The following is a 19,737-nucleotide window of genomic DNA, read 5'->3' as shown; positions in this document are numbered from 1 at the left end:
CTGTACTGTGACATCACTGTGTGTATTATCCCTGTACTGTGACATCACTGTGTGTATTATCCCTGTACTGTGACATCACTGTGTGTATTATCCCTGTACTGTGACATCACTGTGTGTATTATCCCTGTACTGTGACATCACTGTGTGTATTATCCCTGTACTGTGACATCACTGTGTGTATTATCCCTGTACTGTGACATCACTGTGTGTATTATCCTGTACTGTGACATCACTGTGTGTATTATCTCTGTACTGTGACATCACTGTGTGTATTATCCCTATACTGTGACATCACTGTGTGTATTATCTCTGTACTGTGACATCACTGTGTGTATTATCCCTGTACTGTGACATCACTGTGTGTATTATCCCTGTACTGTGACATCACTGTGTGTATTATCCTGTAGTGTGACATCACTGTGTGTATTATCTCTGTACTGTGACATCACTGTGTATTATCCTGTACTGTGACGTCACTGTGTGTATTATCCCTGTACTGTGACATCACTGTGTGTATTATCCCTGTACTGTGACATCACTGTGTGGATTATCCCTGTACTGTGACCTCACTGTGTGTATTATCCTGTAGTGTGACATCATTGTGTGTATTATCCCTGTACTGTGACATCACTGTGTATTATCCTGTACTGTGACATCACTGTGTGTATTATCCCTGTACTGTGACATCACTGTGTGTATTATCCTGTAGTGTGACATCACTGTGTGTATTATCTCTGTAGTGTGACATCACTGTGTGTATTATCCTGTAGTGTGACATCACTGTGTGTATTATCTCTGTAGTGTGACATCACTGTGTGTATTATCCTGTAGTGTGACATCACTGTGTGTATTATCTCTGTAGTGTGACATCACTGTGTGTATTATCTCTGTACTGTGACATCACTGTGTGTATTATCCCTGTACGGTGACATCACTGTGTGTAGTATCTCTGTACTGTGACATCACTGTGTGTATTATCCCTGTACTGTGACATCACTGTGTGTATTATCCTGTAGTGTGACATCACTGTGTGTAGTATCTCTGTACTGTGACATCACTGTGTGTATTATCCCTGTACTGTGACATCACTGTGTGTATTATCCCTGTACTGTGACATCACTGTGTGTATTATCCCTGTACTGTGACATCACTGTGTGTATTATCCCTGTACTGTGACATCATTGTATTTATTTATCTCAATGTTAAACTAATGGCCTATGCTAAGAACTCATTCCCATCATCTTGTCATCACTTGCAGGTTCCAGCCTAGTGCTCTGCAGTTCTTACACCTCTATCCTGCAGAGCCCCCTGTATACTCTGTCTGTATACTCCCTTAGGCATATGGCCTTGATCTGTGCCTAAGATATATCAGTGGTTTTTAGTCCCACTTGTCCCTTCATAAGACAGGCCCAGGACAGGAATCTATGTGAAGCCGGGTAGCTCCTCTGTAAGGTTCCTCAGGCCATGATAACTGGAGGTTCCTCACCACCACATGTTCTTGGCTTGCACTGTTTATGACCTTTGACTGTCTACCCGTAAATTAAGAACAGTCTTCCTTATCACTGAAGCTTCTGTTTCCAGGCCGGGGCTTTCTCATCTTACTGTACATCATGACTTGTGAGTGTAGGGTGCCTGAAGGTAAAACACAGGTCAGGCCTTTTCTAATTTTTGATGCCCAATCATATGAGCCATGTGACCACACACACCGCTATTTGATGTCCTTTACTTGTAGCGGCTCGGTAGGGGGTCCTACAGCCTCTGGAGTTGGTGTCGGGCTCTGGAAAAGTAGTCGGACATTTTGACTACCGATTCCACAGACCTGGTTTCCTGGCAAATGCAACTGAAATTCGATAAGCAAGGCTCTTCCACCACATGGTCTGGGATGTGAATATATTGAGGGGATATGGTCTGAGGTCTGAATATATTTAGGGGTTCTGTCCTGGGGTCTGAATATATTTAGGACATATGGTCCGGCGTGTGAATATATTTAGGGGTTCTGGCCTGGGACCAGATAATAAAGTTTTTTCATAGTCAATAATTAGAAAAAAACTCATGCTCAGAAGCCGCTCCTGTTTCGATGTCACCAGGATATACAGTGTTGGCCAAAAGTATTGGTACCCCTGCAATTCTGTCAGATGATACTGTTTTTTCCAGAAAATGATTGCAATGATTGGTATTATTATCTTCATTTAATTTGTCTTCAATGGAAAACCACAAAAAGAATTGTCAAAAAGCCAATATATATGTGGATATAATTCCACAGCAAACATAAAAAAGGGGGTGGACAAAAGTATTGGCAATGTTTGAAAAAATCGTGTAATGCTTCTCTAATTTGTGTAATTAACAGCACCTGTTACTTACCTGAGGCACCTAACAGGTGGTGGCAATAACTAAATCACACTTCTAGCCAGTTGAAATGGATTAAAGTTGACTCAACCTCTGTCCTGTGTCCTTGTGTGACCACATTGAGTATATGGAGAAAAGAAAGAAGACCAAAGAACTGTCTGAGGACTTGAGAAGCAAAATTGTGAGAAAGCATGAGCAATCTCAAGGCTACAAGTCCATCTCCAAAGACCTGAATGTTCCTGTGTCTACCGTGCGCAGTGTCATCAAGAAGTGTAAAGCCCATGGCACTGTGGCTAACCTCCCTAGATGTGGACGCAAAAGAAACATTGACAAGAGATTTCAACGCAAGATTGTGCGGATGGTGGATAAAGAACCTCGACTAACATCCAAACAAGTTCAAGCTGCCCTGCAGTCCGAGGGTACAACAGTATCACCCCGTACTATCCGTCAGCGTCTGAATGAGAAGGGACTGTATGGTAGGAGACCCAGGAAGACCCCACTTCTTACCCAGAGACATAAAAAAGCCAGGCTGGAGTTTGCCAAAACTTACCTGAGAAAGCCAAAAACGTTCTGGAAGAATGTTCTCTGGTCAGATGAGACAAAAGTAGGAAAAGGCCTCAACATAGAGTTTACAGGAAAAAAACAGGCCTTCAAAGAAAAGAACACGGTCCCTACAGTCAGACATGGCGGAGGGTCCCTGATGGTTTGGGGTTGCTTTGCTGCCTCTGGCACTGGACTGCTTGACCGTGTGCATGGCATTATGAAGTCTGAAGACGACCAACACATTGTGCAGCATAATGTAGGGCCCAGTGTGAGAAAGCGGGGTCTCCCTCAGAGGTCAGGGCTCTTCCAGCAGGACAATGACCCAAAACACAGTATTATCTGACAGAATTGCAGGGGTGCCAATACTTTTGGCCAACACTGTACAGGAATGGTACACCTTTTGACCAGACATCCCCTTTAATACAGAGGTCTGGTAGTCGGATGCAGCTGCCTTAGGATCTGACATGGATTTTAGTACATAATCCACGCTGTATTCGCTGTCAGATCCGACACACGTGAACACGTCGGTACGCTCCATGGAGCTTACATTACTATGACATGCGCACCTATAGCCGAGGCCGACTTGTTTCCTTATAATGGGTTGTTCACATTGATGCGGCTCCCATGAACACGAGGAATACAGAGAATCGATATGTCAGCGGATATTCACACAACGCTGAGCATTCTCTGTTGGATCTGTGATGGTCCAATAACCAGAACCGGGGTTATGATAGGGCAGTCCTCGTGCCATGTCTGATATCACTTCTATATAAAATAATACAACCGGGCCCGGGCTGCAGTGAATTCTGATATACCCTGGAAAAAATCCTGACAGCGTCAGACTGATCATGGCCTAAGGGCGATGGCGCAGGAGCTGCTCGCCCAGCCGGCACATTTACCGTACAGGAACAGAAGGCCGTGATGTGGAGACAGGAACAGTAAGGACACAGTGTACAGTCACCAATATATAGCTGCTATGTATACTAGAACTTCTGGGTCCCAAAATCCAGGATTTATCTAAGTTGTGCCCTTGTGGGTCCTCAGAGATAGAACTGGATGAGAATTCACTCCACCCGAGTGTTCAGGTAAAATAATGGCAAGCATGGGCAGCTGGTTATGGCTCCTGTAATCCTTGAGCGGGACCCAAATGGGGACTGTCGTAAAACGGACGATATTACATTTTAGAGCGTAACATTCTGCACCGAGCCCCATTGGGGCGATTGAACAGCTGTATGAAAACAAGAAGCCCATAGGTCATGTGACGTGTGAGGGCGTCAGGCAAATCTGATATAGTTTGCAAACTAAAAGATGAAGATGTCACAAAACCCTAAAAACTTACATTGTCCTGAAGGAAACCAGTCCTGCAGAAGTGCCAGTAATCCCACAAGGGAAGGCGGAAACTCCACACTCCGATAATCCCACATTCAGTTATTTGCCAGGAGTTGATTTAATCTGTAGATCCCCAAACTGCCTCATTTCTGCCCCCCGGACATTACACGAAGAACTGGCAGAACTCTCCATAATTGATTCCTAAGGAACCCGCCATGTGACAAGCTCACCCATAATATACACCTATACTACAACAATGGGGTGAAGATAAAGTCATTGTATCTAGTCTAAGCCTAGATAAATCTCTAGTCTAGACTCTAGATAAATCTATAGTCAGTATATTCTTGTACATAGGAGTAGTATTATAGTAGTTATATTCTTGTACATAGGAGTAGTATTATAGTAGTTATATTCTTGTACATAGGAGTAGTATTATAGTAGTTATATTCTTGTACATAGGAGGTAGTATTATAGTAGTTATATTCTTGTACATAGGAGCAGTATTATAGTAGTTATATTCTTGTACATAGGAGCAGTATTATAGTAGTTATATTCTTGTACATAGGAGTAGTATTATAGTAGTTATATTCTTGTACATAGGAGTAGTATTATAGTAGTTATATTCTTGTACATAGGAGTAGTATTATAGTAGTTATATTCTTGTACATAGGAGCAGTATTATAGTAGTTATATCCTTGTACATAGGAGCAGTATTATAGTAGTTATATTCTTGTAGATTGGATGCAGTATTGTAATAGTTATATCAGGTTGTCCTACACACTGCCGTATATCATGGTGGGGTCTCCGGCACAGGACATTCAGTGATCATCTTATTGTAAGTGGACATTTCCAACAAAAAAGATTGTTCAATGCAGAGAACCAAGTCAATTTTCATGCACATTATAAGTCTATTTCCCTATCTAAGCAATGCATTTCTCCTTTTTTCTCTATAACCTGTCCTTTAGTCATCAGAAAGTGATGCTCTCAGCGTTTTCTCCTACTTCAGGTGTCAAAAGCTTCGCTGAATTTGCATGAAGTAGAAGACAAGCCGGGAACAGATAAGAACACTCCTTGTGTTTTCCTGTACATGTTTGGATAGCACTTGACAACATAATAGTGTTCGCAGGCGCGGAGGGTCTCCGGCTGCCTCATTCATCACTTATACATGAACTTTATATTTACTAAATCTATTTAAAAATAGAAAACCACGGCCGATCACAGCGAGATAAAAATACGCAGCTTCAAAGCAGATCTGAGAAATCTTTCCTCTATTTCCGAAAGGTTTGCCGAAATGTTTTAATGATCAGCAGAACTGTGAAAAGTTCTTTTTGCAAAATTGTCCTAATATAGAGCAAGCATCACTCCAAGGACATGCTAAGAGGGTGCTCAAGTGTAAATATAGTTTTTAGAATTTGTTCAAATGATTTTTTTTAGACTTTTTTATATTTAAAAAAAAATTTAATTTTTTTAAATAAATATTTTTAATTTGTTTCAATTTTTCTAACTTTTTGGATTGTTCTGTATTGATGTCTATGGAAGGTTGCATTGATAGAGCTTGAGTAATCTAACTGGGCCCAAACAGAAGTATTACAAATACAAATTGGTCCCAAAAAAACTATAATGAAAATGACCATATGCTGTAAATTGACCAATTAGGACTGGGGCAACTCTATACAATGACACTGGGAATTTGCTAGTAGTGCCTAACTTTTTGGGTTATTCTGTACTGTTGTCTATGAGAGTTCCTAGAATTAGGTTTTGGCTCCAAAACCTAACTATGACTACATATACAATACTCCTGAACTACAGTGTTGGCTAAAAGTATTGGCACCCCTGCAATTCTGTCAGATAATACTCATTTTCTTCCAGAAAATGATTGCAATCACAAATTCTTTGGTATTATTATCTTCATTTAATTTGTCTTCAATGGAAAACCACAAAAAGAATTGTCAAAAAGCCAAATTGGATATAATTCCACAGCAAACATAAAAAAGGGGGTGGACAAAAGTATTGGCACTGTTTGAAAAATCATGTGATACTTCTCTAATTTGTGTAATTAATAGCACCTGTTACTTACCTGAGGCACCTAACAGGTGGTGGCAATAACTAAATCACACTTTCAGCCAGTTGAAAAGGATTAAAGCTGACTCAACCTCTGTCCTGTGTCCTTGTGTGCACCACATTGAGCATGGAGAAAAGAAAGAAGACCAAACAATCAATCAAGCAATCTCAAGGCTACAAGTCCATCTCCAAAGACCAACACTGTAACTGTATTGCTAGGAAGGCAATGAGACTAGACATTTTCTACTGACTCTTAACTTTTTTGTTTTTCCTCTCTTGCTATCTATGAAACCTCATATTGTAAGGTATAATCTCAGCCAAAATGGATCCAAAAGTCTATAATTATCCTATATATCTACCAAGCAGGCCTAGACTAATTCATTGAGCTGAGTAGCTGATGAGTGCGCAATTTCTTATTTGGATGCATGTAACTTTTTGGGTTTCTGTTTTTGGAAATTCCTATTTCAGCCCTGGGTGTTTCAACTGGCTCCAAAAATCTGTACTGAAAAACGATAACCTCCTATCTACCAAAGAAGAGTGAACTAAGTCAACCAGCTGAGTAGCCGATGAACCCGGACATTTTTACTTTGATGTCTAACTTTTTGGGTGTAACAAGCAAATCACCGTCGAACCCTCCAAACACTGATGTCTAAGTTTTTGAATTGCTTTTTTTTTTAAAGCTCCTATGGGCTCCAGGTGGTTTTACTGTAAAGTGAACCCGGATCGGGACTGAACTCATTCAGTTGAGTTGCCGATGTGCGTAGAATTCTTTTTACTCTGATACTAGAGATGAGCGAACAGTAAAATGTTTGAGGTTCGATATTCGTTTCGAGTAGTAACTACTCGAATCGACTATCGAACCCTATTATACTCTATGGGGGGAAAATGCTCGTTTCAGGGGTAGGCAACATTCGATCAAATTATACTTACCAAGTCCACGAGTGAGGGTCGGGCTGGATCCTCCGAGAAGTCTTCTCCATGCAGCGTCCCCGCGGCATCTTCCGGCTCTGAATTCACTCTGCCAGGCATCGGGCCTGGGCAGAGCCGACTGCGCATGCCTGCACTACAAGCGGACATGCGCAGTCGGCTCTGCCCAGGTCCGATGCCTGGCAGAGTGAATGAAGAGCCAGAAGACGCCGCGGGGAAGCTGCACAGAGAAGACTTCTAAAGGTAGGTGAAGAACCAGCGTTGATTGGCCGACTGTATAGCATTCGGCCAATCAATGCTGGTTCTGCATCGAACTTTTCCATTCGAATAGCGAGGGGTACTCGATCGAGTACGAGTATTTCGAATACCATAGTATTCGATCGAATACCTACTCGAACGAATACTACTCGCTCATCTCTATTTGATACAAGTCTTGGTTAAACTGGGCGAAATAGTCTACACTAAATAATTGTTCCCATGTCTATTTTTCCAACACGCCAAGGAGCCAATGAGACTGCTACCATTATCTGACTTTTTGGGTTGTGCTCTTTTGGGGTTCCTAATATAATCCTTTATTTTATAAGCCCAAACGGATTGTTCAGTACTAGTGTTGAGTGAGTAGTATTTGATCAAATACCTCGCTCCCATAGGAATGCGTGTAAGCGGCCGAACACCAAGGGGTTAAGCACATCGAATATTCACAGCGCTTATCCCCTTGGTGTTCGGCCGCTTACACGCATTCCTATGGGAGTGAGGTATTCAATCGAATACAACTCGCTCATCTCTATTCAGTACCATAACAGCCCATGGTGGGCTGATCCAAAAAATAAACTGGCCATTGGTCATCACATCACAATGACAAGATGGCCACTTGGCGAGCATCTTGTGCCGCTTGTGTCCTATTTTGCCCCCACATCCAGACTCTTTTTTTCCTTCCTTATTTGTAGCTTCAGTCGAATTTCATAAACATGATTTTTTTTTCGCTATTGATTTTATTTCACTTGAGAGATGCAATTATGCTGAAAGTGGCAGAACATTACGTAAAGCGTGATAAGACGTCTGCAGAATACCAGATAAAATGCTGCATGGATGATATTTCCAGGTAGCTACAACATGAAAGAGACAAGAGATCACATGGAGAATTGATGCTTTCCTTTCGCTTCTTTTTTGGGACCATAAGTGCAGAAAATAAAATTTACAGAAGCTCGTTCGGCTAAAAGCAAGACGATCCCCCTTAATGACTTTCCCTTTTTGTCTACGGGAAATTTGCATTGCATACAAGCCGCTATAAAGGGGAAAACTCAAATGAATTATTCAGCAGGATTTTCACTTATTTTACAAACATACAGTAAAACACACAGGAATCGTTCATTCGCTGTACACCGACAACCAAAGGACCTCATTTTGGAATTTTTGAAGAAAAATAACAAAAAAAGGAGAAGAAAACCAATTTGTATAATGAAGATTGGGAAAAAAAGAGGCAGAGCCGGTGCCTAAACTGGATAAAGATTGGGCGCCAATCTGGATAAGCAGATCTATGACTGGTAGTATATGGTGTCAAGTGTAATAATACAATTATATACCTGGTGCCAAATCTAATACTGAAGTCCTAGGATATAGTTACAATGTATATGGCCATCTAGACAATAGAAAACTAGAAATTAATATTATTTCCACTTATAGAATCACTTGGTAGTTACAGATCCGTGGGCTCCATGGTTTCCATAATTCCCATTCACATCTACAGCATAACTCAGTGCTACGCTGTTTCTGTAAAGCCTGACCAGAGCTGCATGGTCTTAGTCAGGTAAGTATCGGGGTACAGACTGGGGGGGTTCATTTTAGAGACAGGTATGGGTGCCAGAGCTGGGACCTACAAATATCAGACATTAAACTGAACTTCATATCTAGAACGAAGCCAAATAACCGGATCATTTGTCGTATGGCTAGTAGAATATCATACCAAGTCTAAGAAGATAATCCTTATATATCTGGTGCCAAATCTATGAGTAACATTTTTGTATATCTAGTGTCAAGTCTAGTAATAAAGTCCTTACATATCTGGTACCATAAAATCTTTACATACCTGGTGCCAAACATAAGGCAGCACATATATGGTGCCAATAACTTGACATATCTGGTGCCAAATCTAAAATCCTTATATATCTGGTGTCAAGTCTAGTAATAAAGTCCTTACATATCTTGTGCTAAATGTAAGACACCAAATACAAGGTGCCAATAACTTTACATATCTGGTGCCGAACCGAAGATCAATATCCTAGTATATCTGGTGTCAAGTCTAGTAATAAAATCTTTACATACATGGTGCCAAACATAAGGCATCAACTATAAGGTGCCAATAACTTTACATATCTAATGCAGAATCTAAGATCAAAATCCTGATATATCTGGTTCCAAGTTTAAGAATATCGTGAAATATCTGGTGCCAAATCTAAGAATAAAATCTTTATATATCTGGTGCCAAGTCTAAGAACAAAACCCTTACATACGGATAACATGTCAGTCTTCTGATGACTTATTCCAAAAACAAATCACCCGTAGAAAAATCTAAGAAAACCCCTTGTACTAACTATAAACTGGATAAAGAACAATATAAGAGGATCTATGTCTGGTAGTATATGGTGCCAAGCCATGGAACATATCTGGCGCCAATTCTAATAATGAAATCCTGAGCAGAGTCTGATCATAAAATCCTACTGAATATTTGCATCATGTACAAACCAGGACAAATACAAATAGGAAATAGCAATAGAACTATAACTGGTGCCAAATATAATAAATGGAACAAAATTCACAAAGACGTGGTGTCTAATATGCGGATATCTGGCGCACAGCAATGATGCCAAGGGGAAAATTGCAATTGAACATGTCTAGTACCAAGTTTATTACCTGAATCCTTATCTATAAGCACAGAATTAGGAATACGCTGCCCCCTGTCCCCCCCCCCCCATTATTTGTATGAGTGGTAGAAACTTTGCTTCATAATATCGGACAGTCACCTCGAGTCGAAGGGATAACCTGAGCGTTTTCTATTGATATGCTAGGAATGGTAACTAATCCTAACTAATCCGCCAAGGACTCTTCCCTTCCTTAAATCCCTCTTTGATGAATTCAGCCTCATATCCAATTCCAAAATAAATTAAAATAAATCACAAGTACTAAACATCTCCCAAGTGGTAAGAGAGATCAGCAAACTATCCTACAACTCCGCTCCCGACCTCATATCAAATACTTAGGTGTTGACGTCAATGCGCACTGGGAAGACCAGTGAATTGAATTTCGACCCCTGTACTTCAAGATATAACTCATTTGATAACCTAAGAACCTAGTTTGTGCCTTTCGTTTCCTGAATTGGAATGAAGGAAAAGATTGATCAAATGTGTCATGACGCCCAAGATCCTGTATGTCCGGTCAGTCTTGCCCACCAATCCCTGACCACTCTATTAGGAAATTGATGCTGGACTTTAATTGGCCACCCATGACCAGAACACAAGATTTTAATAAGACCAGACACCAACGCCGATATTTGCCTTTGGATCCGCAGCTGTACCTTAGAGCAATTCAGCTTAGCAGAGTGATCGATAGGTTACGCCAACCATCCCATAAATTATGGATACAAATAGAAGAGGTCAACTCTCATGGAGACACCTGGTCTTACAACCAAAGAAATTCTCTGGTGGGAGAGACATGAGACACTTCCCTGACACTACAGATATGGGATTGACTACTCAATCAATCTCAAACCTGTACACAACCAAGCCAACGAATCTTGAGAGCTGATACTCGCTCTATAGATCCTCCTCGAAACCTTCTGACCTGATCCTGAACAGCTACTCTACGTAATACTCTAGGAGAAAGATCTGGGTCCTGCTTGAAGCTCCAAAACAGATGCAAGAAAATGGATATCAGGACTATTGAGATGGTATCGCACTCCAAATAGACTCCACAAGCCGGTCAAGTTTGTAATGCCAAAACCAGTAGGAACTACTACACTAGGGATGAGCGTATTCTTCTTGGCCGCAATAGTTCACCCCATCTTATATAAGAGAACGTTATTTGCAAAACCATATCTGCTGACCAATCTAAAAATATCATCCTGACGTATCTGGTACCAAACCTAAAACCGAAACATTCCAATACTGTGCACTGAGCCGATACATTAAATCCATTACATACATGATGGCAGGCCGAAATAATAAAAGTTACATATTTGATGCCAAGTCTAATTGGCAAATCCATATTTGATGCCAAATCTAAAAATAGAATGCTGACATATCTGGTCCCAAACCTAAAAAATTAGAAACTTAAGAAAGTGTATGCAATGAAACCCAAGTCTAATAAAATTCTCAACATGGTGCGCCAAGCCTTGTGCTAAAACTCTTCCACATCTGGTGCCAATCCTAATACAAGTCTAAGACATGATGTGCTGAGCCTTGTCATGAAACGCTCCCATATCTGGTGGCAAGTCTACAAAAAAAAACCTAAACAAGTTTAGTAGCAAGTCTTGTTTGAAGAGATACAGTATATCTGGTGCCAAGTGTGATAAAATTCTCAAGATGGTGTGCCAAGCCTTGTGCTGAAACTCTTCCATATCCGGTGCCAATCCTAATACAAGTCTAAGACGTTATGTGCTGAGCCTTGTCATGGAAATCTATCATATCTGGTGGCAAGTCTACAAAAAAAAACTAACACGTTTAGTAGCAAGTCTTGTTTGAAGAGTCATACCTGGTGCCAAGTCTAACAAAATTCTAAGACATTATGGGCTGAGCCTTGTGATGAAATGCTTCCATATCTTCCATTCCTTTACATATCCAATAGTAAGTCTAATATGAAGATCCATACGTGGTGCCAAGCCTATTAATAAAATCCTAGATATTGTATGCCAAGCCCCATAATGAATCCCTTCCATACCGTATCCGGTGCCAAGTCTACAAACATAAAGCCTTGCTTATCTGGTGCCAAGTCTAATAAGTAGCTTTATTGGTCGGAGACTGATATCTGGTGCAGGTGATATGGATATAGCACCTTATAGGATACAGTATTTGGGTGGCTGCTTTCGAGGATGTGATATATCAGGGGCCCCGCGCCAGGTCTTCTCTGATCATATGGATATTATGACAAGTGCCGGAGCAGTGATATCCAGATATATGGAAAGAGTTAGGATTCACGGTTTGAAGCCAGGACTAAGGATCTGGAGTACATACTCGTAATTTGGGCCCCGGGTGTATCATATGCACGGCCATATCACTTTTGCATACGATGCAGGTTCTGACACCGCCATGATATCACATTATTATTATTATTGGCTCTTTCATTCCTCAGCTTATTGGCCTGAGCTACTACATCACTCATCATCTTGGCACTCCATCCCTCTAGGCCTCCTAATGCTGTGGTTGCTAATCACGACGTTCACTGATGAAGCCAAATCAGAGAGAAGAAGCCATCAGATAATGAGAGTTAGACTTCCACTATGCCCCCCCCCCACCACAGCTACCCCTCCCCCACCCTTCCTATGGCTGCCTGCGCACTGATCACTGACAAAGTGCAAAACGCTTTAACTGAGCGAGCGAGATAGTCTAGTGTTGGTTTAATAAAACTCCTAATTATACAGTAGTGCTTGAGAAGAGGCCGCTTCCTTGAGCAATTTCAGGGGACCCAGCCAAATATACATTATTCATCATATCGGAGCCTGTATCCAAGATCTGCTGAGGTTAACTCCTTCACTGCTGCTTAGCACTGAGTGGAGAGCAGGTATGGGTGAAGTGACAGTGTCACCGGAAGTGACAGTATCACCCCAGCCCTGCAGATAGATAGGTTAGTGTCACCAGACCCAAATATACCTACAAAGCTGGGGTGATATGCTGGTTCTGGTGACACTAACCTATCTATCTGCAGGGCTGGGGTGATATGCTGGGTCTGGTGACAATAACCTATCTATCTGCAGGGCTGTGATGATATGCTGGGTCTGGTGACAGTAACCTATCTATCTGCAGGACTGGGGTAATATGCTGGTTCTGGTGACACTAACCTATCTATCTGCAGGGCTGGGGTGATATGCTGGTTCTGGTGACACTAACCTATCTATCTGCAGGGCTGGGGTGATATGCTGGTTCTGGTAATATTCCCTTTAAGAAGCCAAATATTGAATAGATAGCAACTGTATTGGCTGAGCCATTTCAGCCTTGGTGTATAAAGTATACCGCCTTATAACTTCTATAGAGAAACATAAGTAGCAGAATGGGTTGTCCTGAAGGGTTCAATGCATGGAAAGGAGATTTGGAAAATGGGCAACTTAAAGAGGAACTTTGACTACCTGCAGCTCTTTTTACCCTTTTATAGCCGCCCCTCCACTGATTCTGGCACAGTTGGAATGGTTTCTCTACTCCCCTCCGTTCCTGAGCAGTCAGTCCTGTTAGTTTTGGTATCTAATAACTAGACTCCTTAATATGAAATGGGTGGTGACAGGCAGCAGGCAAGGGGGCATGATTCAGAGCACCAATCAGAGGTAGACAGTGTCAGAGCTCTGAGTCACGCCCCTTGCCTGCTCCTGCCTGACACCACCCACTCAACATTAGGGAGTCTAGTTTAGTTATCACACACCAAAACTACCGACACTGACTGCTCAGGAATGGCGAGGGCTAGAGAAAACATTCAAACGGCGCAGGAATCAGTTGAAGGACGACTATTACAGGATGAAGAACTGGAGTTGGTGAAGGTGGTAAAAGCTCCTTCTTGATTTCTGAAACTGGGTCTTGAAACACATTGTGAACATACAGTATATTGGCCCAAGACACCCATGGACTGCGATGAACATGAACATTAGTGGCAATTGTACTGAAAATCCACGTCCATCATTAGACTTTGGAGCAAACTAATCTCATCCTCAAGAGACACGAAACGCGTTTCACCATCTCGGAACCTGATGGGGAATCTGGGTTTGACGTATACTGGGAGGAGACGTCCCCATATATGCAGTGTTATGTTACTGGAGGGCTTGGTGGAGGAGAAGAAATGGCCGGGAGAAATTTATGTCACAAGTATCATATCTTGAGTGTCCTTAGAATACCCCGGACACCTGAAATAAGTATATAGACACACAGCCGTATACACCCCTACATGGATTACTCGTTGACCGTAGCATTTCACGCCTCATTGGGTTCGCACTGTAGAAGGTAAATCGGAGCAGAACCTCGAACATTGAGGGTAGTCACCCCCGATCCTGGAGATAGCGACCAAAGACATACAGGTAGATATAGTATATACGTATATACAATATATATTATATACAAGCCCTACCAGCTTGTGGACTTGTATCAGGACTCAGGAGCTTCAGTCTATAGAATGCACTACAACAACACATAGACATCACCTATGCGGCAGGCGCAATCACCTATATCCTATTGTACAGGATATATACAGTGTATACAGGAGGGGGATACTATATACAGTAGACACAAGACACAATATATTAGAAATGTGGGAAAGAAGTGGCGGTTGTGTAAAATGTAGGAAGTTCCAGAATCTGCCCCAATAATGTAAGAGAAGAAAAACTTATATATACACAGCAGAGAATTGTAGAAAGTATATACCGTATATACATTACACAGTGCGAGATACAGCCGGATAGAAGATCACTGTGTATCAATATATGGGGTACAGGATAATGACAGGCTGATACTTGGGGTACAGGATAATGACAGGCTGATACTTGGGGTACAGGATAATGACAGGCTGATACTTGGGGTACAGGATAATGACAGGCTGATACTTGGGGTACAGGATAATGACAGGCTGACACTTGGGGTACAGGATAATGACAGGCTGACACTTGGGGTAAAGGATAATGACAGGCTGATACTTGGGGTACAGGATAATGACACGCTGATACTTGGGGTACAGGATAATGACAGGCTGACACTTGGGGTACAGGATAATGACAGGCTGATACTTGGGGTACAGGATAATGACAGGCTGACACTTGGGGTACAGGATAATGACAGGCTGACACTTGGGGTACAGGATAATGACAGGCTGATACTTGGGGTACAGGATAATGACAGACTGACACTTGGGGTACAGGATAATGACAGGCTGACACTTGGGGTACAGGATAATGACAGGCTGACACTTGGGGTACAGGATAATGACAGGCTGACACTTGGGGTACAGGATAATGACAGGCTGATACTTGGGGTACAGGATAATGACAGGCTGACACTTGGGGTACAGGATAATGACAGGCTGACACTTGGGGTACAGGATAATGACAGGCTGACACTTGGGGTACAGGATAATGACAGGCTGATACTTGGGGTACAGGATAACACAATTATAGTTGCTGTACAGGATACTAACACGACTCTTGGGGTACAGGATAAGGAAACGCTGATACTTGGGGTACAGGACAATGACACAATGATAATTGGGGTGCAGGATTATGACAGACTGACAGTTGGAGTACAGGATGATGATACTCGGGGTACAGGATAATGACAGGCTGATACTTGGGGTACAGGATAATGACACAATGATAATTGGGGTACAGGATGATGACACAATGATAATTGGGGTACAGGATGATGACACTCAAGCTACAAGACAATGACATACTGACACTTGGGGTACAGAGCAGAGATATTTGGGGTACAGGACTGTCACATTTGGGGTTCCCCTGACACTGAGTCCCCCGTTGCTGTCCCCGTCCCTGTCCCCACGTGTGTCGCCTCCACCTGCACCGCACACAAGGAGTTAACCAGTAACTTTCCGCACTTGTGTGCACGGGGCTCTGTCACCTTCCCGGGTGTTCCCGGTCGCTCCCCGGACTTTGTCCAGTGCTGGGCGGCTGAGGATGGTGAGGGGTGTCGGTCTTACCTTGGTCTGCTCCCCCTCCGCCTCCTCCTCCGCTTCTAACTTCCTCTTGCCCCCCAGTAGGAAGATGAGGATGGCGATCCACACCAGCCCGATGAGAGACAGGACCAGCCTGCGTGCCATGCGCCTCATAGTCTGGGGGGTCCTCATCACGATCTGGGGGGTCATAGGAGCTGCAGCTGCTCCCCCGGAGTCTCTGTCCTCGGCATGGGGCCCCCTGCAGGCTCCCCCGGTCCCCGCCGCTGCCTCTCTGGCTCTGCTCGAGGTGGAGGCTACAGCGGAGATAGCGGAGACCCCCGGAGCAGGCGGCGATCAGATCCCGTGCCCAGCACCGGAGCACACAGCGGCGGAGTGAGCCAGAGAGCGGGGACCAGCGCCCCCTGCTGACCGGCACCGCCTCCTGCAGGGGACGGACTGACTGAGGCCGCTCCACACCTGGCCAGGTGAGCACCACAGACACTTAGAAGGATGGAGGGAGGGATATGAGATACATATGAGATAGAAACATAGATACATATTTGAAAGATAGATAGATAAGTATATAATACATGGGCAGATGATATGTGTGAGTATATATACACACGTACTATACTGTAGAATGTACATCAATAAATAGATGAAACGGACAGAAAAAGATAAATATATATAGATAGATAGGTAGATAGATAGATAGATAGATAGATAGATAGATAGATAGATAGATAGGAGATAGATAGATAGAGAAGAGATAGATAGATAGATAGATAGATAGATAGATAGGAGATAGATAGATAGATAGATAGATAGATAGATAGATAGATAGATAGATAGATAAGAGATAGATAGATAGACAGACAGACAGACAGACAGACAGACAGATAGATAGATAGATAGATAGGAGATAGATAGATAGATAGATAGATAGATAGGATAGATGAGAGATAGATAGATAGATAGATAGATATGAAATAGATAGATAGATAGATAGATAGATAGGAGATAGATAGATAGATAGATAGATAGATAGATAGATAGATAGGAGATAGATAGATAGATAGATAGATAGATATGAAATGGATAGATAGATAGATAGATAGATAGATAGATAGATATGAGATAGATAGATAGATAGATAGATAGATAGATAGATAGATAGATAGGAGATAGATAGATAGATAGATAGATAGATAGATAGATAGATATGAAATGGATAGATAGATAGATATGAGATAGATAGATAGATAGATAGATAGATAGATAGATAGGAGATAGATAGATAGATAGATAGATAGATAGATAGATAGGAGATAGATAGATAGATAGATAGATAGGGGATAGATAGATAGATAGATAGATGATAGATAGATAGATAGATAGATAGATAGATAGATAGATAGATAGATAGGAGATAGATAGATAGATAGATAGATAGGAGATAGATAGATAGATAGATAGATAGATAGATAGATAGATAGGAGATAGATAGATAGATAGATAGATAGATAGATAGATAGGAGATAGATAGATAGATAGATAGATAGATGATAGATAGATAGATAGATAGATAGATAGATAGATAAGAGATAGATAGATAGATAGATAGATAGATAGATAGGAGATAGATAGATAGATAGATAGATAGATAGATAGGAGATAGATAGATAGATAGATAGATAGATAGGAGATAGATAGATAGATAGATAGATAGATAGGAGATAGATAGATAGATAGATAGATAGATAGATAGATAGGAGATAGATAGGAGATAGATAGATAGATAGATAGATAGATAGGAGATAGATAGATAGATAGATAGATAGATAGATAGGAGATAGATAGATAGATAGATAGATAGATAGATAGGAGATAGATAGATAGATAGATAGATAGATAGATAGATAGGAGATAGATAGATAGATAGGAGATAGATAGATAGATAGATAGATAGATAGATAGGAGATAGATAGATAGATAGGAGATAGATAGATAGATAGATAGATAGATAGATAGATAGATAGGAGATAGATAGATAGATAGATAGATAGATAGATAGGAGATAGATAGATAGATAGATAGATAGATAGATAGATAGATAGATAGGGGATAGATAGATAGGAGATAGATAGATAGATAGATAGATAGATAGATAGATAGAAGATAGATAGATAGATAGATAGATAGATAGATAGATAGATAGATAGATCTCACTAATTAGTGACTTTGACCCTTCTACTCCATTTGACCACCAGGGAAGATCATGTAAATGACATAACATTTTTCCTACTTTTTCTTGACAAAACATCTTATAGTCAGGCACATCTTATTATCTGGAGAACATGGCAAATATCGGATGTATTCTGCTTGAACTTTTACCCGATGGTGGACCCCGGTCAATGGACCTTTACTAAAATCACTTGCGAGCCCCTAGACTGAAAGCGCTTGCGGGCAGGGCCCTCTACCCCACTGTGCCAGTCAGTCATACTTAGTATTGTACAGTATATGTTTGTATATTTTGTGTACTGTATGTAAAGCACCATGGAATATAATAATGTACAGCAGCGTGGAATGAATATAATAATGTACAGCGCCATGGAATTAATGGTGCTATATAAATAAATAATACTAACCCCTAGGATACCGTATTAGTGACATCCTAGTGGGAGGAGGTCATGTTAGCCTGAGCTATGGCCCCTCTATTACATGTACAGTGCGGTGTCACAGATGAGTATATGACTGTATCTTTTCTGCAATGGGTTAGTATAGACAGTGTGATAAAACCTACTGAAGACCAGCACCCGCTGCAGGGAGGGGTGAGGGGTCACTAGGTCACACCCATTGGGCTGCCAGAGAGGTGACTGATGTCTTTAATCATGTCTGAGACCTGTAGTGTGGTGAGTGGATTTATAACTCTCACATCACTGATTCCTGGGATTAACCAGAATATATTTAAGCCAGAGATGATTATATCAGAAGCGCCGACAGATCCGCCAGCGACAGGGGAAGAGAACACAGAAACCGCACACATGTAGCAGAGCTGAGCTTGTCATTTGTACAATTTATTGTCACTACAGATCAGATATAGAAATATATATGTATATACATTGCCTTACATATGGTGAGATGGCACATGCCGGTATAACCTGGGTATCTCCTGTATATAGTTATATATGTACAGCCGGTATAACCTGGGTATCTCCTGTATATAATTATATATGTACAGCTGGTATAACCTAGGTATCTCCTGTATATAATTATATATGTACAGCCGGTATAACCTGGGTATCTCCTGTATATAATATATATGTACAGCCGGTATAACCTGGGTATCTCCTGTATATAATATATATGTACAGCCGGTATAACCTGGGTATCTCCTGTATATAATATATATGTACAGCTAGTATAACCTGGGTATCTCCTGTATATGATATATATGTACAGCCGGTATAACCTGGGTATCTCCTGTATATAATATATATGTACATCTGGTATAACTTGGGTATCTCCTGTATATAATTATATATGTACAGCTGGTATAACCTGGGTATCTCCTGTATATAATTATATATGTACAGCTGGTATAACCTGGGTATCTCCTGTATATAATATATGTACTGCTGGTATAATCTGGGTATCTCCACTATATGGTTATATATGTACTGC

General features: G+C 41.4%; 1 protein-coding gene across 1 annotated transcript in view; it reads right to left on the bottom strand.

Moving 5' to 3' along the window:
* GALNT14 (polypeptide N-acetylgalactosaminyltransferase 14) overlaps positions 1 to 16,426 on the bottom strand; it is a 303,711-nt gene extending 287,285 nt beyond the window's left edge. Inside the window, exon 1 of the mRNA XM_075267232.1 lies at positions 16,099 to 16,426. Within this exon, the coding sequence (XP_075123333.1) occupies positions 16,099 to 16,263 (165 nt within the window). The 5' untranslated portion in view covers positions 16,264 to 16,426. The remainder of the gene's footprint in view (positions 1 to 16,098) is intronic.
* Positions 16,427 to 19,737: the final 3,311 nt, after the last annotated feature.

Source organism: Leptodactylus fuscus, chromosome 3, assembly GCF_031893055.1.
Source record: "Leptodactylus fuscus isolate aLepFus1 chromosome 3, aLepFus1.hap2, whole genome shotgun sequence".
In the NCBI taxonomy this organism is placed as follows: domain Eukaryota; kingdom Metazoa; phylum Chordata; class Amphibia; order Anura; family Leptodactylidae; genus Leptodactylus; species Leptodactylus fuscus.
The sequence above is the reverse complement of the archived record's forward strand: the minus strand, read 5'-3'. Positions and strand labels throughout refer to the sequence as shown.